Source organism: Onychostruthus taczanowskii, unplaced genomic scaffold (genome assembly GCF_017590055.1).
Source record: "Onychostruthus taczanowskii isolate IOZ18803 unplaced genomic scaffold, ASM1759005v1 scaffold2, whole genome shotgun sequence".
NCBI lineage: Eukaryota > Metazoa > Chordata > Aves > Passeriformes > Passeridae > Onychostruthus > Onychostruthus taczanowskii.
This window is the reverse complement of record NW_024499239.1, coordinates 17,489,022-17,515,544: the sequence shown is the minus strand read 5'-3', so window position 1 is coordinate 17,515,544 and position 26,523 is coordinate 17,489,022. Positions and strand designations below refer to the sequence as shown.

The following is a 26,523-nucleotide window of genomic DNA, read 5'->3' as shown; positions in this document are numbered from 1 at the left end:
TATTTCATTTTCCATTTCTGTCCTGTTGTCTGCTGGATATCCAGATGGCAGTAGGGGAGGTGCCATTGCTGACCCCATGCAGTGACAGGCAGTGGTGCCATTCACTCTCCCCAGCTGTGCAGAACACCCAAAGGGCTACTCAAGCTAGAAATTTACATCAGTGCTATGCAAAAGTGAACTGCACACATCAGAGTAGCATATGAAAAGGGTGTGTCAAAATCAACTGCTTAAGGCCCAACATGGATGTTGTTATATGAAATGAAAGAAGGGAGACAGGTGAAAAATCCTGGCAGTGAAAGCTGCTCACTGAGCATTTCTGGGGGTGCCATTCTCAGGGCTCACTGTGGGCTGGTTGTCTTCCAACCAGGCACTGTCCAAGCCCCAGTCCCAGGCTGTTGCTGCCTCACAAACTACTGACAGAACAGTGGCCTCCTGAGCAGCCACTTACTGGGCTGGAGGGTCTGAATCTGCAGCAGCAAGACATGTTTGCACTAGTTTCTAATGGAGTATTTCTGTTCTTTGCCAAGACAAATTGAAGGAAAAGTGGTGGAAATCTCCAGATTACAAGAGATATTCACTGAGAAAGTCTTGCAACAGGTTAGTATTAATTTAATACTACAGGAGTAAATACAACTTGAGGATTTTTTTTGGAGCATTTTGGTCTTGATTGCCAACTTGTGAATATAAAATTAACGAATCTTCAATGCAAACGTGAAGGAAAATACTTTTGTTTTTCAAATTCAAAATCAAGATATTTACTGGTGTTACTTACTAGTGTGTACCAGGAAAATGAGAGGTAAGTGTTAGAATGATCGCTCTGCCTCAGAGCTGGTGTCCTGTTAAACATGTTATATAACAGCATCCTGGAAATGTTGGCACCTCTTCCAAAAGAGCTGGGAAAAATCAGGTTAGGTTTGACTCTAGATAAATGGGAGACTTCCTGCTGGTCTTGATGGTTTCCATTAAGGTTTGTAAAATCACCAATAAAGAAATTACAGCTTTAATGTATTACTCTCTGCCTTTGCATCAATGAGACAAAGATGTTAGTAATACCAGATTTTATTTTACTTCTGAGGTCTGCTTGTTCCCCAAGTCCTTGGAAGTGTTTTTTTGGTTTTTTGGTAACATTCATTGCTGTTTCTCAATTTTATTTCTTTTTTAAACAGGAAACTGATATTGACAATATCCATCAATTAGTTGTGGGTGCAACAGAGAATATAAAAGAAGGCAATGAAGACATAAGAGAGGTAAAATCTTGAAGTTGTGTTTTAGACTCATTTCTCATAACTTTCAGTTTTTTCCAGGTGTTGCTTTAAACAGCACATGCAAGGTCGCCCATAGTGCAGTGAGTGTTGGGTGTCAGGACCCAGGGGTTTGGGAAAACTCTTCAAGGTAACTGAGCTTCTCAATAGTTCACACTTGCTAAGCATGATCTGAATAGCTACACAGGACTGCAGAAATCTACTTGGCCTCAGCAGTTTTTAAATATGAAGGTCACCTGGCTTGCATTTAAGCACCTGTGAAGTTTTTTTAAAACAAAGAAGTGGGGGGCAGAAATTGCAGGCTACCTTTATAGGACAGTGTTGAAACGGTTGAAACAGAATGCTGAGTGTTAGCAGAAGAGACTTTGAACACCTCTTGCATGCTCCCAGTAAACAAACCTCTTCCACTTCTACTAAGTAGAAGGAAAAGATGTTTTATTTTGGGAACTGAGATTTCAATGAAAATGGAGTTCCTAAATTTGGCTCCTGATTAAATGGCTCACTTCTTTCTCCCTCCTACCTCAAGGATGAGTTAGCCACTGCTCTGCTCTTCTGAAAAGTGCACCAAACATGACAAGAACTGAAGCTATATTTTATTTCACCTTTCACATTTTTAGGTAGAACTAAGTTTCCTAAACCATCCTGAGAAACAGTTGTGAAAGGTGGTAAAATAAACTTTGTTACTCACATTAATGTTTGTATCATATTTAAAAAATCCCTTATGTAAATCTAAAAAATGAGAGCAGAAACCACGTCCCCTGCTGGTCCAGTTTTGGAAAGGAGTAGCCAAGAAAAATACTGGCTCTGAGACTGAAATAAGTGACTGAGTTACCTCCAGAGGTGTCAGGGATTTTGTTTTTCTTTGTTGTTTGGTTTTGTTGTTTTTTTCATTGGTTTCAAGTCAGGTATTTATTAGAAAGATGAAGGCCTGGTTAGTTTTAATCAAGGAATTTCACTTTTGAAATTTAATGTTGGAGCATGTATTTTGTGATATATAGCTCCTGGAGTTTGATTCGTGCAATATTAAGATTTTGAGTGTGACTTCAGTGTGATAAATCTAAAGAGGTACCAGACAACCTGACTTATATTCACCTGAAATTAAGGTCAAATTTTGCTGTTTCTCTTGTGGGAGGGAAGGGTGATGCCACAAACAGGCATTCTGAGTTACCACTGTTGAATTGTATTTTCTGGTAATGGTAACAGGGATAACCTTTCCCTCACAGGCCATCAAAAACAATGCTGGATTTAGAGTATGGATCCTCTTCTTCCTTGTGATGTGTTCATTCTCCTTGCTTTTCCTGGACTGGTATGATAATTAATTAAACATATATTGGCTCCATGCTCTGTTTGTAAATGTTCTGACTTTTTTTTAGTGGAGCGGGGTATAACAGCACACCTACATACTTTATGCATTTTCTCATACCTCTATGATGGAAATATTTTCCAATAAATAAGATGTGCACATATCCATTAGTACATTGATTTAAAATCCCTGTATCAAACATAAAACCACACTTATCCTCTGGAGAACATAAAAGTCTTTGAAAGAGCTGTGAAGAAAGCTACAAGCTGGAGCAGACCTAACAGAAGAAAAAGCAACAGTACTGGTTTTGACACAGCCACCCACCTGTGCTGTGGAAAGTCCAGCTCCCATCCCAGAGCAAGAGAAAACTGTTACTGTGCAGAAGCATCTACGCTGTCTCAGGCCTTTATTTCATCACACCACTTCAGTACACAGTGATCACTTTGCACATAAATGACCTTCACTTCTAATCCTTTGAAACTACTTGTCTCAGAAATCAGCTTGATGTAATGGTACCAATAATGATAAGGAGTCAACAAAAGAGCTTTACTTGTAAGTGAAAAGTGAGAATACAACACAAACATACTGTGCAATGAAACAGATGTTCTGGGATGCTGGAATAAAGCCAAAGGGTAGACAAACTCCTCAAAGTACTAAACCTGGGAGCAATTTGTTAACTAAAAAAAGTCTCAAAACCAAGTGTAGGTAAGACTCAATAAACTCCCTCCTGATAAATCAGATGGAAAATGGTTTTGATTTCAAGAAGCATAAACAATCACCTGTTTCTCCTAGATTGTAAGGCTTACTAATTTTTATTGTTTATTGTTACGAGGAGAAAAAGAAGTTGTTTCTCATCAGTATTTACTTTTGCATTAAAGTTTTTATTGTCCTAAATTTAAGGGGAGGAGATGTATTGTGAATCATTTCTATTTAGAACAGTCTTGGGAAACTGACCTTTCCATCCTGTAAAATCTGAATGTCCTCTATAAGTATGTTGACATTAAATGTGTGTGTTTTCTTATCTCTCTTCTGAAATGTACATTTCTATACATTTTATGCAACAGGTAGCATCATTCTTGTTTACTATGCACAGAGTGAAAATGTCAAAAGTTACATGTGAATTGATTATATTTAATAAAGCAGATGCCTGTTAGAAAATGCAAACATGATATGTTTTAAAGATCTTAATATAAGCCTGATATTTTTAATTGCAAAGAAAAATTTGGCACATAGTTTATTGCTTCTTAGGCATTCCACATACCATGATGACTTAATAAAAAGCCTTTTACAGTTGCACTGTGTAATGCACATTTCCTATCAAATTCAGAGCACTGAGTCATAATGGTTATTTTTACTTTATTGGGATGACAGGCTTCTGCTGGAGAAAAACAGAGGTAGAGCTGACCACATTTTTTCTACTACAGATCTTGAGAAACACCCTGATGTTTTCCCTTAATTTTTGTACAGACTCTTAACAAAAAAAACCAAGGAACTTTTGACATGTCCACTCTACCTTGTCCCATTCAAGTTACATGAATAAAAAGGCAACTAGCTTGCCCAGATGCTTCACACACTTTTGTATGTTAAATTAAGATGTCTTTTTATAATGTATATTTAAGATTTATAATAAAAATGAAAACATGATTTCACACAAAGAATAGGTAAGTTTGTAATTACAATGGAACTTCAACGTGCATCCACAATACTATGTTCTTCTACATCTTTTCCCCTCCCAAGCCATACACAAACAGTTCTACTCTTCACTCTGTTTCACATGGAGCTTTAACAGCCAGTGGTGGTATCTAACACGCTACTGTTTCACTTGTGATGCTCCCTCCATGTTTTTAAAAGTACAAACTGCAAACCATATATAAACAGAAAGCTCTTTCTAACTACTAAAAAGGGAGAATGTGAATGTAATACAGGAGAAAATTTAGACATATTACTCCTTCAGCTGTATCCAGCAAATGACACAGTGGACTACATGTACTGTGAACAGGCTTTCTGCCTCTTTAGTATGATCAAAAGATGTCATTTCTCATTAGAACATCCTGAACTGTATATTTTTTACACTATCCTCAACACCCACCACTAAAACTGCCTGTGTTTTTCCGTAAGTCTACCTAGTTTGTGTTTCAGTGCACATCCTTACCAAGATGCTAAAGCCACAGTGGAAATGCAGTTAAAGCCTGCTGACAGCAATAAGAAAACATTGAGCATGCCTTGTTGCAGAGAACTTCATTATCACTTACAAAAACAGTAAAGGAAATGTAAGGAAAAATGCGACCTGACAGTTTCTTTCTCCATACAAGTCATTACATTATGCCCCAGTGTCAGCACTGACTATCATTCTTGCTTGAGCCCAAACTAAACATTACTTACAGCTTTCAGCTAAACAAGAGATCACTCTAGTTATGGCTGGGGTGTTTCAGTTTGCAAAATGACAAAGAATTCAAAAACTTAATAAATTAAGTATCTGTTCAGACAACAGAACACATGACTTATCTAAGGTCCAAGCCCTGAAAATCCAGTGACAAAATCTATCAGTATCCAATAAACTGCAAGAACATATCTAATTGGATTTTTTTAACATTGAAAATGGTGTCAAAGCTCTACAGCAATGCTGATATGCACCTGGGGTTATGCCCATGAATGTTCTGCAGCAAGTTTTTGTTTTCAGTTTTTTACTTTTTTTTTTGCAAAGCAGATCAGCAAACAGAAGCAGTTACACCATAAACATGAGTAACCTCTAAATTATCCATAATTATACTTAATGAAAAGTTCCTTGAAGTCCCTTAGTTACCTTCAAATGACATAGTTTTAATAATTAGCTTATCATCCTAAGCTGATTTCTCAGCAGCTTCAGTCTCCTGTTCAGACAGTTTCTCTTCTGACAGTACTGTCATCCACGGGGACACGGAGCGCGTGATGGTTTGTTTGGCCAGGTTGTAGTGGTTTATGACTGTGTAAAATTTCCCTCGAGCGCTGGAGTCTTGTTCAGAGTAGTAGTTTTCCAACCCAGCTGGAATGCACTGATTATTCTGAAAAGAAAATCCATTGCTTAGATTTCAGATACAGCCCCCCTACACACACATAAAGCAGATTAGGGGCTTTTTCTCCTTTTTTGTAGGGACCCCTGTGGCAGGGAGGAATGATCAATCTGACTCCATGTTCTCAGAAGGCTAATTTATTACTTTATAATACAGTATTATGTTAAAGAATACTATACTAAACTATACTAAAGAACACAGAAAAGATACTTACTCAATGCTAGAAAGGTAATAATGAAAACTCGTGACTCTTTCCAGAGTCCCAACACAGCTTGGCCCTGACTGGCCAATGAGTCAAAAGAACCCACCCCAGAATCCACTGAAACAATCACCTGTGGGTAAACAATCTCCAAACACACTCCACACGAGCAAAACAGAGGAGAAGCAAATGAGATAAGAATTGTTTTCCTTTTCTCTGAGGCTTTGCAGCTTCCCAGGAGAAAAATCCTGGGCGAAGGGATTATTCCAGAGAATGTGAATGCCACATTTTCCTTTTAGTCTAAGCCAAGAGACACTCTCTGTGAGTCAAGATGCAACACACATCAATTAACTACAGTATTGTTCCACTGTGTTCAAAACGTTCCTCCCTGCAATCCTTAAAACTACTCGTGCATTTGCCAGGAAGACCAATCTGGGTTTATATGCCAGAATAATTAACACACAAGAAATGTGCTTGCCTAAAATCATTTTGAAAAAGTATTCAGTCTCCAGTTCCAGCCACATTTTGCTGTTTATTCCTGCCCACCAAATTCCAACTGTTTGGTTTACAATTACAGCTGTCTGTATTGTACTGTTAGATTAACTTCAGGCAATTTGCCCTGGTGTTTGCAGTCTGAGGGACAGAAATTAATACAGATATATTGCTGCCAATGTATGAACAGTTTTACAGCCCAGTAGCTCACACATTATAGGGAAAACTCTGTGGGTGGCCAAGCATATGTGGAAGTGTGTACACACATACAAAATACTTCACTCCTCATTGTCAGAAAGATGTAGCCAACAGCAGGCTTTTAAAAAAGCTCTCTGGAGCTGTGAGACTACATAATTTCATTTCCCAAGACTGTAGGAGCACTAAATAGAACCTGCTAGATGCTCAGAGCTTTGGAAAGTGAAACAGATAATTTAGAGAGTAAAATAAAAGTCAAATCCACTTTGCTGTCATCTTAAAAGCCAAAGTGAATGTGCCTGTGCAATGCATTTGTTGCAGGGATCATCCAGCAACTCTTCCAGTCACGGTGCAGGAACAGCCTGCAGAGCAGCTCGTTGCACCAAAGAAAAAAGTTATTTAGGCATATACTGTGACCCCCAGGCTTTGCCCCAGAAGGTCTTGGGGTCTCTCTGCAGGTCCTCTTGCCACACTGGCTAGTCCAGGCGGTCTTGCCTGATACTTCAACGTGTTAGGGCATGTTGAAGCACCTGAGCAATTGAATTGACTCTTGTAAGGTAGAAGTAGCTGCAGCTGGAAGAAAAATTCATTTAGTCATTTCTACTCTGGCTGTTTTGAAAAGAAATAGGGTATTCAGTCTTCTTGCGTCCAGCACTGGAGGACTAAAATTTATAATGCTACAGCACAGCAGCTTTGAACTGCTACTGTTGTACTCAGCAAACAAAACTTTATATTGGGAATTTCTCAGCAGAAAAACACATGCAAAAATTCAATGGGTTTTAGGACCAGATTCTACCTTAAAAGTGTCCACATTTACTTCTGAGTAAATTACTTTGACATTTGTCCATGTCAAAAAAAAAAAAAAAAGGCATAAATAAGCAAGAGCAACAACTGTTTCAAATGGATTTAAATCATAAAGCAAAAGCTGGGTGAAGACCCAGCAGACAGTCTTGGCTTAATACAAATTCTTCCTCCTAAAAAGGAAAAAATCATCAAAAGGTATGAAAGAAGAAAGGAATACTTGTCAAAGCAAGAGGCCCACAGGTAGTCTTAGAAGCTGTCTGCCCCAGACAAGTTCAGTCACATGGCACGTGTGATGGTGGCTCAGACACGCCTGGCTGCCACAAGACTGGCAGCCCTCCCACGGTCAGCATCTCACTGGCTCGAAGCCGTGGGTGTGACAGAAACCCCAAAGCACGTCAGACTCACAGAGTGCCCAGAGTTTCCACGGCCACCCTGGTTCCCTTCATCTGTAATCTTCTGTCAAGGTAGCAGCTGGGGCAAGTCTCCCAGTTTTGTTGAAGTAGCACCACAAAGCAGATGGGATTTAACTCTGGCTAAATAGCACCTGTGTCAGTTCAGCACTCTAAGTCAACAGAGGCTTTCCTGTGCTCATAGTCAATGTGTGTGCCAGCAGCAAGACTGGGACCTAGATTTATAAAAACATAATCCAGGAATATGGAAGAGAGCTATTTGAGATGCATATTCATGTACATCAACCATGTAGTCTTCTGGAAGTATTATCCATGTTTTATCTGGGATAACTGACACTACTTCTGATGTGATAAAATGACTAAGAAGCACATAGACACAGACATATGTGTAGTGATTATTTCACTTAGTCATGGGATGTAATCACAATTCTAAGTATTTAAAGTGGGGAAAGGAACACAATCCATTGAACTAATGAAATCTGCCAAAGAAATTCAAGCAAATATAATTATTAGAGCTGAAGACAAGCCAAGATTAATGACAGTCTGAAGAAAAGCTACAGAATCCTGTGTTGCCTTCAGAAGCAATTTGCTTTGTAGCAGGCAAAAATGACTCAGTAATGTTTTCTGCTTTCTTTTTTTTCGGGGGGAGCCTTGTATTGCAAACTTGCAAGACATCTGACAGAAGAGCCTTAAGAAACAGACATCAGTTTCCCTCTTGACTGCATTTTTGCTCCCAGGGTTTCATGCTTCTAGAAGAGATGGGAAAACAACCTCTCCTTTCACTCACTGCCCCTAGTGTACTGCCTAAGGACAGCCCCTTGGATTAGTTCCCAGTCAAGGCAAGCCATGCAGCACTCAGTGATTGAGTGATGGGAAGATGGGAACTGCTGCTGATTCTTACCCTGCCACTTTCAGCTATGTAGAACATTTATTTCCATCCTTTTTATTTGTTTCCATGGTTTCCAGGTGAGAGAAGAAGGAAGGCCATGAGGAGAAACTGGGATTCTCCAGAGTAACTTGCCAGTCTTCTTTTTTTCACAGCCCTTCTATTTTGGAAATTAGTACAGGTTATGGCCTTTGATGCCAGAGAAAGCCCTGGTTGCCAGTCTGTATCTGGCTGAATTAAGAGGATTCCTTTTGTTCCTTTGACATCAAGACCCCAGTGGAATTTACTTATAAATAGTATCTTCTGTCATGTTAACTTTGTTGGGTCAATAATTCCCAATTTAACAGATGATGGTGTGAATGCACTGAAGTGACTTTGTTGTAATGCCCACAAGCCTGTCAGAATGCAGGTGCCTTGGCAACAAAAGCTAAAGGGTAACAGACAGGGTACAGAACATACTGAAACCCTGGGGAAATTGTTCAGGATGTAAGTGCGCTCAGGTTTTTGTGGTAAGCCTCACCAGTAGGTTCTGATGAGTGCTCCAGAGAAGCAATCTGCACAGCAGCAGTACTAAGGCTGTCTCAGAAAGCTCAAGCAAGCACAGAAATAAGACTGCTGTTCAAAGGAAAATGAGCACCTTTTTAAGCACACCTTCATGCCCTGGAGGCGTAGTACAGCAGAAAGCTTTGGAACTGCTCCATGTATGAGAGCATCAAAGCAGAGAAGAGTGAGGCTGACTCAGAGCTGTGGTTAGCTCAGCCTTGATGCAGAGATTCCTGCAGCACCAGGCTTCCTGAGGCAGGCACACCTTTGCCCTTAACCAGGAACTCACATCAGCGTCTAAAGCCTGGGAACATCCAGGCCAGATAATGTTGTTGAGTCCACCTAAAACATGAAGCCAGTCCGCAGAGACACTGGTCACAAGGTGACAGACTTCATGTTTCCTAGGACATCTGTGCCAAGCTGTGCCATATCGTGGACTCTACCCAAAAAAAAAAAAAAAAAAAAAAAAAAAAAAAAAAAAAAAAAAAAAAAAAAAAAAAAAAAAAAAAAAAAAAAAAACCCAACACGAATAAATACAAAGTCATCTCAACAGTGGCAGTTTTCAGGCCTTGTGTCATTTGCCAACATCCTTATCCTGTAGAACTCTTTCTTAAAAGAGGTACATGACCAAAGATGCTCTGTCTTCTGGCATTATGCCATCAAGCAGCTGGAAACAAAACACCAGCTCCAAGAAAACCACCAGGAGAGTAACCATGACACAGCTCTGTGCATGTGCTGCACCTTATGAACAGAGCATGAGCTATGGGACATTTTGCCTAATTTCTGTCCCAAACACAACCAGACTCTGGTCACAGGCAACAAACATAGCTGAGAAAGTGTTCTTTCCTTAAATATTTGTGACACTGGCAAGAAAAGCCACAAGAAGCCAGAAAGCTGCAACTCAAAGGAAAGAACAACTTGTTGTGAAAGGAGGCAGAAGCAGGAGGCTGTTGCTAGACTCACACAGGAACATGTAACTGGCTGTTCCTGTCAAGTCAGGATCACATCAAGACAGGCTTGAAAGGAACATAACAGTCCATATTCCAAACTGTTTAATGACAAGAGAAAGCTTAAGGGGAAAAAAGGCTTGTTGTCCCCTGAGACATGAACACAGAGGGGTTTCAGTGCCTGTCTGAGAGAACACAAAAAGCCAACAACAGAACCAAAAGCTGGATCTCCTGACTTACAGCCAAGTATTCTAACCACAGTATCTTTTGCCCTTGAACAAAGGAGAAGCAGTAACCAACTGAATGCTTGAACCTAAATTAATTCAGAAGGGCATCACTGATTATAATTCTGAACTAGATTATTGTAAGATATTTATGTGCTTGAAGTGACAGATAAAATCCTGAACAGGATTGTTGAGGAGTGCTGAGGCAGCCATCCCTTCTAGAATGCTTTTGAAGTTCATACTGGGTACCCATTTAAAAAATTCAAGGGAAGAATGCCATTATCACTGCTACTTTTCTTACCTAATTACAGCCAAGTTCAACTCTGCTAAATTTACAACTGGGAAGTTGATGTTACTTTTCTGACTTTTAGCCCAGGTCATAGCAAAGAAGCCAGCACCACCATCTCACACAAATAGAGTGAGCCCAGCCTCCTTTTGGTTAGAACCAGTATTTTTTACAATAAATGTGTTTTCCTTTTTTTGGCATCACTTTTGGCAGTAGGGCTCAGAGGTCACTGTTCTGGAACAAGAAGTTCTTAGTACAAAAATAAGCCTGAAGTAACTCTACTACTCTTAATGAGAACATCAGTCTACTTTTTCTTTGACACATATTCCAGATTTTTTTTCTCCACATTTTATCATTTTCTCATTTCCTAAGACACACTAATTTGGAGGATCGTGCAACATTAAACCATATGACCCATAAATGAGGGTTTTGTCCAGACAACTGCAGGTGAAGTTAGTTGGAGAGACACCAGTGTTTAGACTTTTGCTGTATTTTCAATGTTTAAAGCATTAGCAAAATAACACTATTAATATTGTACAATAGTACAACTTCAATTATAAATTACAAAGCAAAAGCATAGCAGGAAGCATGCTAACCTATGTAAAGAAACACCAAATCTATGCAATACAGCATGCCTTAATCAAGGTTATGCCTAAGACAACACAGAGTATTACATACTCTACTGTTTCTCTAGAATGGGTATGCAATTTACCTTGAAAACAAATCCTTCTGGACAGGTATGATCATACTTGTAAACCTTGTAGACTACCAGAAATACAACACACGTTAAGAATGCAAGGGCAAAAAGGACCAGCACAGTTACCTGTAAAGAAAAATAAAACATGCTTATGTTAGTGATGCACTGCTTATTGTACTGCTGCTGGTTACTGCAGGCAGCAAAAGTCAGCTGTGAATGCACTTTACAGTAAAATCAAGTAAAGGATAAAGCCAGCTGTTTAATTATTGAGAGAGAACAGGGAAGCAGCACATAAGTGCTTCTACCCTGCCCTTCTCAGAAGAAAGAGGATCATCTGGGCAGTGGCCCATTGCCTGTGTACTGCAAGGCTTTTTTTTACTGCATTTCTGTTCAAGGCACAGAAGGCCAGGACACGCCAAGGTAGCTTGTGTCTGCTGTTTTTTCAGTATGTGGATGATGTAAGTCTAAGTCCAGTTTGTGTCAGCTGCTAAGCATGTCTGTGTTCCCTGAGCCTGTCCAAGAATGGAGTCAGGTGATAGTAAGTAAGCACAGGTGTCATCCAGAGGTGACTTGCAGGGCATGGACAAAGTAATGTCAGCCCTCTCTCGTTAGGATTAGAGGTCATTGCACCTGCTCTGAACTTAGGGATAGTTACACCACTAATCTGCATTCTTGGTTGCTCAATACTCCTTAATTTATAGGTTGAAAGAGTACTGCTTCATCACACAGAGCCTGTACAGGAGTAGTTCACTGCCAGATCCATAAGGAAATCCCCCATGTTCAACACTGGGCTGATCTCCAGGAGCTGTGTGGCACCTCCTCCCACGTTACACACAGCCTTACACGGCTTTTCACCACGTCCTTCAGACCTCTCTGCCCCTGAGCTTGGGCTGCAGACAAGTCCAAGACACACCTTAAAACAAACCTGAAATCAGCGTCAGGATCAAGCTAACCTTTCCCAGGTACAAACTCTGAGCAGCTGGACACCAGCAGCCTTCTGGTGTGTCACAAGACAGAATTACCTTTAGAATTACATCACCCACTGATGAGAGGAAGCACAAAATTTTGTCCTGCAGTTACAGTACAAAGCTCTCTAAACCAGACCCATTTTTGTGGAAGGTGTGAGCTGAGCAAATAGCATTCGTTACCTGGGAAAGTATGCCAGATGTGTGTTTTTTATTATTCTAAAACTTCTACTGATAGACAAATTAGTAGGTCATGGAGACTAAGAGTGATTAATTTTCTTTTGGCAAGTTAGACAGCACACAGGCATGTGCTACAGCATAAGATACAATAAATAAGTAATAAACAGAAACAAACAAGATTATATGATTAATTTTTTAAAACAAAGTGATAAAATATGATCTAAATTTAAAGTAAGATCAGTAAACTAGCTATATACACCTCCTGAAAAAGGAATTTAGTCATATCAGGGTCAATTAATTGAAACAAGAATAATCTGGTATTTGGAAAAGCCAAAACAACAAAAAATTGTGGCTTTTCCTCTTCATAAAAACAACCACCATACATCCCCCTTTTGATAAAGCTCTGAACTAACAGAGTTTGCAACACTGCAAGCTGTGTGTGGCAGTGGTCTTAGGACATTTCAGGACTACAGTAAACTTAAGGGACTTCCCATCCTGTGAAAGCAATCTCATCACAGGCAGACAATAGCAAGTGCTATATTTCCTGGCTGAAACAAGGTTGAGTACAAGGTTGAGTGTTGCTGAAGCCAAGGATTTATTAAGGATTTTTGATAGGAAAAAAATAAGGAAAAAAAAAAAAAAAAAGGAAGGCTGGAGTAGAGGCAAGGAGAATTGCAGATCAATAAGTAATTTAGCAGCAGAAATGTAGATATTAATGTAACAGTTGAAATGAGACATGGAGCAACATGTTTAGTTTCTCAGCAGTTACTGGAGTACAAAAAGAAAAAAAGTATTAACCTCTGAAAACATCACACTGACAACAATTTTCATATCTAGTTAGCCTTTCTCCAAGTTTATTACTTGTTTGCATACACAAAAATTAACATGGACAGCTCACTCTGTCTTGTCAACATTGTATGCTCTCCTTACATCTCCCATGCCTCCATTCCCTGCATGAATCCAAGGGACAAAGCACATTTTCACCTTCCTTTCTGGTCATTCTCTGTGGCCCAGTTTAATAACAACCAACATTCCCACACATCCCCATTCCTGGCCCAGCTGTGCCCTAGCTCAGCCCTTCCATTAGGTTTTTTATCAGGTTTCTGACTCCACACAGCCTTCAGCAAAGGCTGCTCCCTTTAGGAACACAGGCCTGTGACATGGGCATCAGGCAGAGCTGCTGTGGCACAGATCAGCTCAGCTCGTATTCTCCACCACAGACAGGAGCTAAGAGTTTTAAATGTTATGAAAAATATTCTTGGAAAATATATTTGAAAAGTATTCTACACAGTTATTTTAACCTTGCTTCCTGGTCCTTCTACTAGCAGCCAGCAGTAGAATTGTAGTGTTATTTCCACACTGTAACCATTCAGACATACAGATGAGACCTCAGGAACATACTGAGGCAACATACTAACAAGCTGTTTTGTAATTCAGACTAAATGTTAAGACAGTAAGGAAAAACTGTATTTCCACAATCACTGCAGGATCGCTCTTCAAAGCTTTGAAACTGCTCTGAGAAGTCGCTGCTTTTTAAAACAAGATAAAAGCCCAGTGTTGTGTGGATTGCTGGAGCCTGGCAAGTTGCAGAGCCGTGGTCTTGGGTGATTTGCTGAGACCTGTTTTCAGTGGGAGAGTGGAGCTGTGAGCTCTCACTGCTTGTACAAGAGCTTCCATTGCCACACAGTAAGCCACGGGAAGAGTTCTCAGGGGTCCTGCTTCAAAAATATCACAGAATTTTCTCTCTTACTTACTGTATTTCCTAATGTTACTAATTTTGGTATTAACATGTAAATTTTTACTCTCATTATCTCCAGTGATTTGCAATCACACTCCATTTGCAAATCCCTAATCAAGTAAGCTCTTGTCTCCTTCCTATTAGGAGAGAAGCTCCCTTCTCTTACCACCCTTCAGGACACAAGTAACTTCTATTTAAAGACAGTTGCAGATGAAAATGGCACAGATGGAATCTAGCAATGGATTTCTTTCCAAGGTGATTGCCATCACCTATTAATCCAATCCATTTCTCCCTTTTAAACTGAAAATTCCTTTCTTTCTTCTAATAGCCATTTTTCTTCATTCTCATAGTAACACACCACTGATGGCCCACATGGACCATTTCTGAACCTGAGGCAGTCAGCTTCTCTCCCTAAGACTGTGCAACCCTACCTCTGTGCCTCACCTTCTGAGCCCTCTCTTCCCAGCTGCTTTTCAGAAACAAAAGCATGAAAAAAGAGAATGCAACAAGCAGCTCTTCAGACCACAAGCAACCCCAAAGCTGTCTTTCTGTTGCTTTCTTCCACAGCAACTTTGCACACTCATTATAAACGAAAGTTATTTTCTTCTTCTTCTTCTTACCAACACACTACTCACAACTTGCGCTCCTCCTCAGGCAGGAGCAGATGCCATGCATGGACAAGCACCACTTCCCTCCTTCTGGAAGGGAATCTTGAATCTCCTTTTTGTGGCAGCCAGCTGGCAATGCAGGACCCCACACAGTACAGTCACAAGCAGAACTCTTGTGAATTACTCTGATCATTCACTGCCAAGCACATCCTGCAGAACTCCAAGGTGACTGTCACACCTCAAGAGTGATGGGCTTTTAAAATACTTTTCTTGATGTAACTATAAGATAGGACAAACAACCATTTCTTTTAACTAGGAATTCAAAGTGTGATTTTGCTTTCATCTTGAGTGTGACATTTAACGTTAGTTTTAAGGGGATCTGGCAGCAAAACGAAGCAAACAGAGAAGATGACAAGATATTATGTATGTGGCAGATTTCTGAATAGATTGTAAGTGAAGAGCAGAAGAAGGACAACGTCTAGCCAGAAGCCATTAGAGTAATCAAAATGAGAGATGACTAATGAATGAACTAAGCATACCCAGAACAAAAAACCTGTCTTCAGACTCAGTAAGCAGTTAACTGAACAAATGAAACTCACCGTATCTGACAACTACACTATCATGTAAACAGCTTGTGCTAAGGCCTTTGCTGTAAGATCTAGCAGATCTTCCCCATCAGTCCATGCTACTTTGCCTCAACTGTGAAAGACTACAAGCCATATTTTCCCTGCCTGGCTACTGCAGTCTCCTCATTCCTCACTCCACTCATGTTTACTTGGACTGCCTTTTTAATCAAGCTGGAATACTACAGCAAAACTGTACCAACAATGCCTGCTTCCCTTCACACCATTTCCTGGTTATATTTCAAGGCACGCACAAGTCTACCCATTTTGCTCCTCTCAGCTCCATCCATTTTGCTGTTTCTTTTATCCCACTGTCCCACTAAAGCCTGGGTACCATTCATTTCTCCCCTGCCTTCACTTCTACTCATCTAATCCTTCCTCTTGCCTGAGATTCTTTCATTAAGCCACTCATACTGTGCTGTTCTGCACCACGCCTTCCTTCTTGCTTTTTCTTCTGTCAGCACACAAACCCATGTAGAAGCATTCCTCTTATTAGAAGAACTAAGAAGATATGCAATGATTTTCACTGCTCAATCACTGGCTCTTGGTCACATCTCCTCTCTGCTCCACATCTATGCATTATCTATTTCAACTGCAGCCTCTTGGGAGCACAACTTCCATTTCTGATAGGTTTGTGAAGTGCGAGGCACAGACTTGCTGCCAGCCCCGAACAAGAAGAGTGAAAACATACAGAGCACCTTTCATAGGAAATGATTTAGAGCCAATTAATGCTTTGCTTACCAGTAAAATGCAGAGACCTTTGGGGTAAAATACAGCAACTCTGTACAACTACTTAGGACAGAAAATTGAGATTACTGCTATCCAATTTAAACTAATGAATTTTAGACAAATGGCCTGTAATTACAAATAGACTCTGTCTGGCTACTTCCCACAGACAAAAATTCGTAAAACATTGCATTGACTTTCTTGCTAATGGCCATGACCTCCATTTCACCTCTCTCCACTAAAATCCTGCATCTCCAGCTACACAGTACCCTCTACCAGCATGTTAGAGAACACAAAAATCAGCTTTCCACTTATCACTGCTTCTGCAAAATTATGTCCTTGTTTGCTATTACCTCAGCCTGTTCCTGGAAGTTGAACTGTAAAACATGTCTGAAACAACACACTCAAGGATTAAGAAATGTTAAGAAATGGGAAATGGCAATGTGAAAGAAAAAAGGAACATTTACATCCATACATGTAACACCTGACTCGTATTCATTTACAGAGCAATGCAAATTACACCCTGGTGCAGTGCCCTGCACTTGCTGTGGGAATACACAGGATGGCCTGTGACTCCAAAAGACAACCAGGTGCCTTGTTTTAGAAGAGTATTTCTCACATTACATGTCATGTTTAGCTGCATGACTGGTATCCATCCACTGAACTCAACTGCTTCACCACGACATTCCCATCAAAACTTTGTGCTCAAAGAGGATGATCGTTTGGGGGAAGATTGTACAAAAAAAAAAAAAAAAAAGCAGTAGAAATCAAAACACTGTCCCTCTCAAATAGAAATTATAAAGAGGAGAGAACTGTTTTGGATGCTTACCTGGAGATGACTGGGAGTAGCAGCAAAAAAATGCAAAAAAGGCAGGCAGATTCATGAGGACAGGAAGAGACAAGAAGCTACAGAAGCAGAGCTTATTAACAGCGACAGTGCAAGACAATGGGACCAGTCTGCAGGGGAATTGATTAATGAAACCTGAGGGACACACTGTTACACAAAAACAGGTTAACAAGGCACTGGCCTTGAGATCCTAGAACTGCAGCTTAACTCAGCTGTTCATGGCAATGTTCCTGTCATCTCCTATCACACAGCACCACACACTCTATTTCTTAAGAGGGATCTGAGGAAGCAGTTCAAGAAACCCTGTGGCACCAAGATAAAAATCTTACTACCTTCTCATACAAACCCAGAAGATACTCTTGAGGCCAGGAAAAAGGCTGGATAATGTTATTACAGAAGAGGAAAGGTTATTTAAGTGATGCGTGTGGAGAGATCCAAAACGTGATCTGTGTCACCTGTGTGACTGGTTCTGTTCCAGTAAATGGGTTTCTAATGGAGACAGTGGCACAGGACACCTGACTTATAGCACTCTACTTAAATCTTCCAGCTCTGACTATAAAATTCCTTTCAAACAAAAATTTAGCAGGAGGATTATCAATGTAATATCAGAGAATATCAAACATTAAAAAAGGAAAAGTGACAGTTGCCATGCAATGCCTTTACTTGCATCAATTATTTTAAAATAATTGTTACATTGAAAGAACCACCTCCTTTATTTTTCTTATTTGAAGTAGTAATGAAAAAAATTTAAAGCCTGCCAAACACTTATACTTACTTATACTTGTGAGCAACTTTAATCCTGTGAGTAGTTCCACTGGAGAAACAGAACTACTAATGACAGTAAGTACCTGTCACTCTTCCAGCACTGACTGACAGACACAGAATCTACTTAGGAAGTGATACCTGTACAGGAATCAGTTGACATCTCCTGCTCTTAAAAGACTTTTAAAGTGGAAGCAAAGAGCTACTCGACACACAAAGTAATCACACAGCAGCAAAGAGAGAACTGCTTTCCTTGCTTCTGATTATTTCTGCAGCAATAATAAGAAGAGGCATCACTAAGAAGAGGTACAAAATTGCTGAGGCAGAAACATGTTTGAAGGATGCCCCTTTTAAGATAGAAAAAAAGCCCTGAAAGTTAGACATATGGTACACACATTTTTGCAGTCTTCAAGTGACCAGGTAAAACTGCAAGAACTGATCTTGAAGTTTCAATTCCTCTTCCATAAATTCATGCAGACATTTCATCAGCTGCTTGCTACTTGATAGTACAGTTTGCATGGTCTTAGCACAGAGATAAGCTTGAGGCTTTGGCTCTGCAGTTAGATGTGTGTAGAGATGTCAAGGATAAAGTCAGAAGAACTGAACTGCCTTTGAACAGAAACCAAAGGCTGAAGGCATATGAGAAGCTTGGGTTGATTTAAGGGCTTCAAATTTATTATGAAAAATCAGTGTTTGCTTTCAAAATACCTCTAAATGTTCTTTATTGAGGTTTTCTCAAAGACAGGAAAAAAAAAGTCACGCTTTGCTACAACAGATTTTTTTTAATTGTTGTGTTTGTACACAACTGCCAGCTGTAGCCCAATCAGTGGGTGCCAGAGTAGACATCCCACTACAAAATCCAACTGGAGGTTGTAAAAATGCTGCTCTGTCAATGGGGGAGGCAAAGGTTTGGCCTTGGGTAACTCAGACCATCCATTTTTTTCTGCCCTAACTTCCTCCTATGTTCTGGTTCACTAGGATCCTTTGTTACTCAGTAGAGTGGACAATCTACAAGAGAGAAAAATCTGACTTGTTCAAAGCTGCTTTCCAGATGTGAAGAACCAGCTCCCCACATCAGCCTACAGTGTTCAAAGAACAAAAGCAAGACTTCTGTTTCTCAATGGGAAATAAGCTTAAATGAAAAATCACATCTTCCTTGGTGTGGTTAGTGCCATAAGAATAAATTAAGACAACAGGGTTCTCAGAATCAGGAAATCTTCACATTCCTTTCAGAGATTCTGATTTGAATTCAGAATGTGGCTTCACAGAGGAAAATTATACTTGCAGTTTTCTTTGAAAACCTTCTCAGCTCTGTTATAATATCTGTGGTAATGTGAATTGAATGCAGAAAAATACATTTTTATAATTGATTATTCACCAGGTGTCAAAACAGCTAAAACACCAAATGATCTACATGACATATGCACATGCTGGAGTGACTTAATTTGTTATAATGTGTAACTTCTCAAGAAGAACAGCTTTAGATGATCTGCACTGCTGAATCCCAAAAATGCAATCTGCTCTGTCATTATTTAAGGAGTACATCCTAGAATACACATGTGAATTATTTGTAAATATGACTGACTCACTTGCTTTATTTTTAGCACAACACTTGGGCTGTGTCTTGTGGCAAGCTTTTGCAGTGGTGATGTACCATACTGAAGTCATTAAAATGGCTTCTGAAAGTTTTTTCATGAACCCAAGCCAAAGTCAATATCTCACCAGTTAAATAATGCATTTCATAATTACAACAAATATTTAATTTTCAAACAAACATCTTTTTGCTCTCTCAGAATCAACAGCAGAAGTTAACATGATGGTTCACAATTAATAAGGACCCAGGAGAAAACCTGACACAATCAGTACTTTTCATCTGCATATTTATGAAATATTATCAACTATTCATGTAATATTTACTACTGGGAGTGGTGAATATGACAGTCATCCCCACTGGAGAGCTAGTCAGTTTTGTTTAAAATGTTGCAAGCAGCATAATTCAGTTCTAAAATTGTTATATAGAGATCAAGGGACATTTTTAGGACCCGAATGTTCTGCATGAACATTGTTTTCAATTAACTGAACCAAAATTTTCCTAACTGATCAATCCCCATACTCTTCTCTGGAAACCTAGACTTACAGCCACAATGTGAATCACCCTGCAATTCCCCAGAGAGAGCAAATCCTACAGAAACCTCTCTCTGATGCAGCAGTTACCTAGCAGCAAAACCTAGCAACCCTGTAGTATGAGATTAATCCCAGAGCGATCATCATAAAGTAATATCTAAAGGATATTTTATTTAAGTATGCCATCCAAAGGTATATAAAAATGCAATGCAAAAATCTTCAGGCTTTTAGCTGTTCAGCTACACAAATTAGAAAAGACTACCCAAAAGCACAACAAGCTATTTATGTGTTTTCAGCAAGGTCTCATTTGCTCAGCTCTCCCAACAAAGACAGATAACCCCCCCAGGTTTACAGAAGAATGCACAAGCCTCTTAAATGTGACTAAGATAGTCAAAACCTTTCCTTAGCTACAATTCAATGTTCCAGCTGTTAAATCCCCTAGGCCCTACTGCTGAACCATAAGTGCAAAGTTCTTCAGGTACAGGCTCTGCTCAGCTGCCTGGAACCAAAGTCCTATCAGGGCATTCAAACTAAAAACTGCTTCTCCCTTCCCTTCTACAACACAGTAAGCATTTTCCAATCACCTTAGTGTGACCAGGACACGCACAAAGACAGCCAGACATAAGCTCTCCTTGTTCTGAGCTGTCCATTTGCATTTACCCTACCCTCACCTGAGAGGAAGGGGATTACTCTCAAGGACGGGACCTTGGTGCCAGGAGGATAAAGAGAGAATGTGAGTCAGAATGTAGCATTTTCCTGGGGGAATGGGATGTCCTTGCCCCAAACCAAGGAACAGGAAAAGCTAGAACTAGGTTTTACCTCCTTACAAGCCTACCACAGCCCATAACATCTCTCCGTGGCTGTCTGGGGTGCTTCCCCCACAGCTGACTGGGAACCACATCCTCCACTGCATGGCTGAAGACCACCAGGTCAACGGCACTTAAAACATTTGTCGCAGTAACACTCTGCGAAGTTCCTTTCCAAATATAGTCTAATCCCTCCTTGAGCCTTGCCTTTGTTTGTTTAGCATGCTCTGATTCCACTGAGAGCTGCACATAGACTTCTGAAGGTCAGCTTGGGCCTGGGCAGCTTTTAGAGCACTGCTGAGGCACAACAGTACCAAAATCTCTGCATGTGCCCTGAAACTCCTTTCATGCACACAGAGTTTAGAACTGTGCAGTAGAAAGAGAATCCACACCTTTACTGAAACTCTGTATTTTCCCCTCATACTAAATGTTTGGCTTTCCAAAGGTATTTGTACTTGTGCATTGCAGTGTGGATGCCTACTGCTTAAAAATGCTTTGGCATCCCTGGGTAAGATGCAAATTAGAAGCACCAAAAACTGCAGTCTTATTGTTAAAAGGATAGGGGAGCACAAGCTGAAGTGCCAACTTTCCTGCTTTGCTTTAATTACACAGAGCAAGAAAAACTATCCTCTAGTGGGAAGGGGAAAGGATATTCAAGCCTTGCATCAGTTAAGCCCTCAGGTTTCCTATGGGACTACTGGAGGGAGTAGTAAGGGTGTGGACACAATCTGAGTCAGATTCTTTCTGAGCTGCCATGTGACAGGAACAGGCACCACCAAACCGTAAGATTAAATGGGACCAGGAAAACTGATAGGAAGGAGCTCTGGTATATATCCATGGGTTGCCAAGTCATATATTTAACTATAAAAAATACATAAATGGACTATGACAGTGCTTTTAAGAGAATGGTTTGGCCACAGTGATAAAAAAGAAGCCAAAAAGAAATGTTCTGGTGGTTCTTGTCCTTCAACACGAAGAGGAGCTTTAACCATGCCACGAGCACTCCCCTGTGCAGCCCACACACACCCTGGCAAGGCACATTCTGGAGCCCACACACTGACAGAAATGCCTTTGGAATGCATCTGCCAGTGAGGGATTACAACCAATAAAGCTGCAAGATTTGATTTTGTTTCTAATTGTTCAATATTGAACTATTACAACATTGAATTATTTTTTCTCATGTCCAGCTATATCCACAACAGCACTCTGTTACAGCCAGCTCTGACTACAATCAGCAATTGATTTTAAGCACTTCTGCAAACACCACTGAGACATTAACATCTTCACATAGCACTGCTTACCTTAAATCTTTCTGAAACCCCTTCAGTGATGCTGATTGTGAATTCAGCTATTTTAGGAGTACGGAACTTTCCCTTCTTGCGATCAGGTTCATATTCTGTTTTTGTTTTGACCACAACCTTTAAGAAAAAGAATCAATCACAAAACTGTCAACTAAAGCTGGCACAAAAACCTTAATTATTCTTTAACTCTTCTCTTATCTACTTACAAGCACATCTAGCACTGTATCTTTCCCCTCCCCACTTGGTGTAATTCTTCTTTGAAAGTGCTAAATTATTAATTATTTTTCCAGTATATCAGTCATCAACTAACTTACCTCTCAAAGTGGTTTTGATGGACCTGCAGCAAGACTTGTTATGCAACAGTTTCATAAAGGTTCCATTTTTTTTCATCTGTGGTGATACTGTGCTCTTATACTAAGCAAGGATAGGTCAAATCCAAATCATGGACCTTCCCACTTTGTACAGTTTGAAAACAGCCACCTCGATTTGCTTCAGGGAATTCCATTAATGGGATTTCAAACTGGACACCAACAGAAGATTATTGAAGAGTACCCACAAAAATCTTGCAGATGACAATGCCATGTTCTTTGATGGCAGGATTTTGAGTTTAAAAAAAAAGTGAAAGAACCCATGCAGTCTAGCTGCTATTCACCATGTGACAGACTTTGGCCCTTGGCACTCTTATTTTTAACATCTAATTTCTGAATTATCAGCTGCAAGCAGCAAGATGCACACGAACCCTTGTGTTAACGAGATTTCTGCAAACACCCAAGGCTCTTCAGTTTGTTCCTTGCTATCAACTACTGCCCCAAGCTCCACAATTTAGCACCTTAGCCGTATTCCCAAAATACTCATTACGTCAGTCGTATCTCTAGCGTTCTCCCAGGCATTCTAATCATACAAAATTTTCACATACCTAACCTATTTGCCTCATTTTTGTCTTCTGCATTTTTCAGGAACTTTTTCCAAGTATTATTCTCAAGCTAGTGTACAGTTTATTGTAGTGATGGCGCTATTACAATTTGCTCAATTTCCTCTGTTTTTCCAAGGAATAAGTATCTACTCTTTTAGATTTCTGAAGATCAAGTTCTATCTTTAGCACAGCCCACAGTATTAATAGCAAATACATTAATCACAGAAAGGCCTGGGTTGGAAGGGACCTTGAAGATTATCTTGTTCCAACCCCATGCCCCAAGGTAGTACCCCTTCCACTAGACCAGGATGCTCAGAACTCCACCCAACCTGGCTTTGAACACCTCCAGGGATGGGGCATCCTCAGCTTCTCTGGGCCCTGTGCCAGGGCCTCAGCACCCTCACACTAAACCTACTCTCTGTTTAAAGCCATTCCCCCTGGTCTGTCACCACATCCCCTTGTAAACAGTCTCTCCCCATCTTTCTGAAATTAAGACAGTGACAGTTCAGGTAGCCAGACACTGGAATGACAAGCTTTGGGCTCCCTGAGTGATGCCTGGAATTCTGTCTGTACCCAGACTCAGTACTAAAAGTTTATTAGACACTTTCACAGTATTACTTGTTCAGGACATAGGTTTAAAACCTACTTGCCTATTTTCAGCTACAATTAGTAATATAGTAATATACTATTTAACTTTATAGCTGCCCAACAGCATCATGGGAGTTAACCACCTGATGATCCCTGAAATGCTTTTTAACATCTTAGTTCCCTTCCTCCCCCCGTTATGTTACATAATCTCAGGCAACTCAAATCACATTCAGCTGACACTGAATGTACAGTTCTAACTGCTTGGTTATGTAATGTCTTCTTTTGTTTAACGTATCTAAATATGAATTTAAATCACTTCATCCCTTTAATTTAGAAACTGTCAAAATCATCAAATCCTTAGTGCTGTAGTCACTACTGTTCAAGAAGTTATGCTTCACTGCCATGCTGGAGCCTTGCAAGGGGATAATAAGCATAGACATGTGAAGTATGTACTTCTATTCATTATACGTGAGTGTCTGCTCACGTATAATGCTCATTATACGTGAGTGTCTACTTCAGAATTTGATCTGTGTGTCAATCTTTTCTTAATACAGTTTCTTATTTTCCTGTCAGTTGCTCTGCTCCTGCCTTTGAGTCTCTAACAACCAGTAAGAGACACTGACATGACTAACCAGTTACAGGAGGACACCAGCTGGACCAATAAATTTAATTTTCCCCCTTTATGTTTGCAAAAGGAAAAGAAAGCTAATATACCATTGGACAGTGGCGAGCAGAAGAACCAATCAAATATTCCTTTATTTAAGTCTCTAGCTTAGCTGGACATTTGCTTTCATTCAAGGCAAATGCCATCCAGGTGGGAGGAGCTGTGCCCCATTCTGGCAGGAGCAAACGGCACAGAACCCCCTGGGCTCAGACAGAGACACTGCTCAGGTTAAAGCTATTACAGATCTCTCCTTCAGACTTCTGCTTAGCAGTGCAGGAACAGAACAAATTCCTTTGGTCCTTGGTAATCGGTTATATGCAGTCACCAGTTGGCAGATGTATCCGACACGGTAAGACTCAGCTGGTTCCAAAGCCTCAGGGTGCGATTTTGTCCTCAGTTACAAGATTTACACCCATGTAACTGAGGGTATAAAATGGACCCTCAGGCTCCTGAACAGCTGTTATGGCTTATTGCATTTGTGCCTGCCAACTGGTCACCACACACAACACAGAATGGTGTTGATAGCAATTAAAATGGAGTCACACATTTATTTGTATTGCCTACAAGCAACACTCTACCAAGGAAAATTCTACAAGCTAAAACTCTTTACCCTAAGTTATGTGGATTTTTTTTGAGGTTTGAGGAATGTGTAGCTACCAGTTTATCTAGAAGATGAATTCAGCTTGTGGAAGACACAAGGTCAAAAATAAAAACTGCATGAAGACCACAAAGCTTTTTATTAGCAGATGCATGTGGGAAATTACAAGTAAGACTCCTATTAAAAGAGGATACTGAAAACCCTGAAAAAATCCTACTCCTATGTGCCTCACGTGTAGTAGCACTTACTGAATTCTTTATTGTGAGGACAATAAACATATTTACAGGCTATCGCATCACCTTTCTAAATATTTAAAATTAAATCCCTAATAATCAAGGCATTTAATGAGGAATGCAGGAAGCACATTTCCCTTCCAACCTGCAAGCAGCTCACTGGACTGCCCCCTTCCAGCTACAGAGGATATCTGAATCACCTATTCGGAGGGTTTTGAAGAAAATAAATTGCCAAGGAGAAAACTCAATGGCCCGTTCTCATCTCATTATTTCAGCTTGTCTGAGGTTAGCATTAGTTTCTTACTGAAGCACAAAAGGAAAATGGAAGTGCCCTCTGTTGCTAGTATGCCCACCTTACAGAGAAATAAGGCAGGGCTCTATTCCCCCATCAGGGGGGCATCTTCTGGACAGAGAAAATTCGTATTATTCACAGACAATACACAGGACCTTCTAGATGCAAGAAAGAAAAATACAGAATAGGAAGGGCTATGACAATACAGCACAGAGAAGCTTGCATTTGTATAGTATATGTTTCATATAGCAGCACTGAGATCTCTACATGTTACAGCTACCATTTCACACTGATTTTTAATTCAAATCACCACATTCAAATTCAATCACATTAGTGGATTTTCATGAGCTTAGCTGTTTGAGTTTTTCCCTAGAGATAACTAGCATGCATTGAAACACCCCATATTTCTTGTCATTCCTAAGCTGCTCTCTACCCATAACCTATTCTTTTGTTGTTTGCCAGAGATTTGGGTGTGATTCTCCAGGGTGGAAACTAAAGCCTACTGTACCTTATCAGGAGGTGGGAACTGGAGCTGATTGACATCCAGGGGTGTGATCAGGGGGATGGTGTCAAATCCATCCTCCAAAAGGGGCTGCTTTGTGCTCTTCTCGCTGAAATTATTCCCCAGTTTCACCATTCTTCCAGGATAGAGGGATTTTTCTGCTGGCACACACAGGTACACACGCAAAGAAATGCAAAATATCAGAAACCAGACCTCTTCCCAGCCCTCGGGGACCCGAAATACCTTCTGGAAAAAAAAAATTAAAATTAAATAAATACGTGTTGGTCGCTATGACTCGGTTAGCTACTAGCGTCCTGGGAAGTACGAACGACGACCAGAGCTTCTACTACGGAAATTAACAAAACCCCAACCCAGCAGGCACACAAAGCAGCACCCCAAATCCGCGGCACGCCAGCCTGGTGCGAGCGATGCCGGCGGCGCGGCCGGTGCGGCATCGCCCGCGGGATGCGGGGGCTCGGCAGCCCCATCCCGCCGCTGCCCTCGCCCCCTCCCCGCCCGGGCTCCCCTCGCAGGGCAGGGCAGGGCCGGGCCGGGCAGGGGCCGCGCTCGCCACTCACCGCCGCGGCTGCCGGCCCTGGCTCGGGGCGCGTCGTTCCGCCGCGGCCGCGCAGCGATGGCGGAGCGGGGGGCGAGGCGCGGCTCTCCCTCCGCGGGTGGCTCGGGGCGGCCGCAGCGCCGGGGCCGTGACGCAGCCGCCGCCTGGCTGAGGCAGCTCCGGAGCAGCAGCAGCAGCA

General features: G+C 40.8%; 2 protein-coding genes across 3 annotated transcripts in view; one reads left to right on the top strand and one right to left on the bottom strand.

The window, feature by feature from the left end:
- The window catches only part of STX18 (syntaxin 18), a 58,914-nt gene extending 56,313 nt beyond the window's left edge, over positions 1–2,601 (top strand). Inside the window, exons 9-11 of the mRNA XM_041402946.1 lie at positions 528–597; positions 1,167–1,247; positions 2,486–2,601. Of these exons, the coding sequence (XP_041258880.1) occupies positions 528–597; positions 1,167–1,247; positions 2,486–2,581 (247 nt within the window). The 3' untranslated portion in view covers positions 2,582–2,601. The remainder of the gene's footprint in view (positions 1–527; positions 598–1,166; positions 1,248–2,485) is intronic.
- A 355-nt stretch (positions 2,602–2,956) lies between these two features.
- On the bottom strand, positions 2,957–26,523 carry NSG1 (neuronal vesicle trafficking associated 1). Of its 2 annotated transcripts, XM_041402947.1 has the most exons (5): positions 26,347–26,523; positions 25,775–25,926; positions 21,979–22,095; positions 11,314–11,424; positions 2,957–5,606 (listed from the first exon to the last, which is right to left on the bottom strand). In XM_041402947.1, the coding sequence occupies exons 2-5, from the start codon at positions 25,901–25,903 to the stop codon at positions 5,406–5,408; spliced, it is 558 nt and encodes a 185-aa protein (XP_041258881.1). In that variant the 5' UTR covers positions 25,904–25,926; positions 26,347–26,523; the 3' UTR covers positions 2,957–5,405. The 2 variants fall into 2 exon arrangements, with proteins under 2 accessions (XP_041258881.1, XP_041258882.1); XM_041402948.1 differs by lacking the exons at positions 21,979–22,095; positions 26,347–26,523 and having other exon boundaries at positions 25,775–25,903.

Excerpts from the sequence above, each read along its gene's own strand:
- NSG1 (XM_041402947.1), bottom strand. The coding sequence starts at position 25,903 with ATGGTGAAACTGGGGAATAATTTCAGCGAGAAGAGCACAAAGCAGCCC. Across the intron at positions 22,096-25,774 it reads AGTTCCCACCTCCTGATAAG|GTTGTGGTCAAAACAAAAAC; the intron begins GTACAGTAGGCT and ends TTTTTCTTAAAG. Across the intron at positions 5,607-11,313 it reads CAGAAGGATTTGTTTTCAAG|AATAATCAGTGCATTCCAGC; the intron begins GTAAATTGCATA and ends TTTTCTTTTCAG.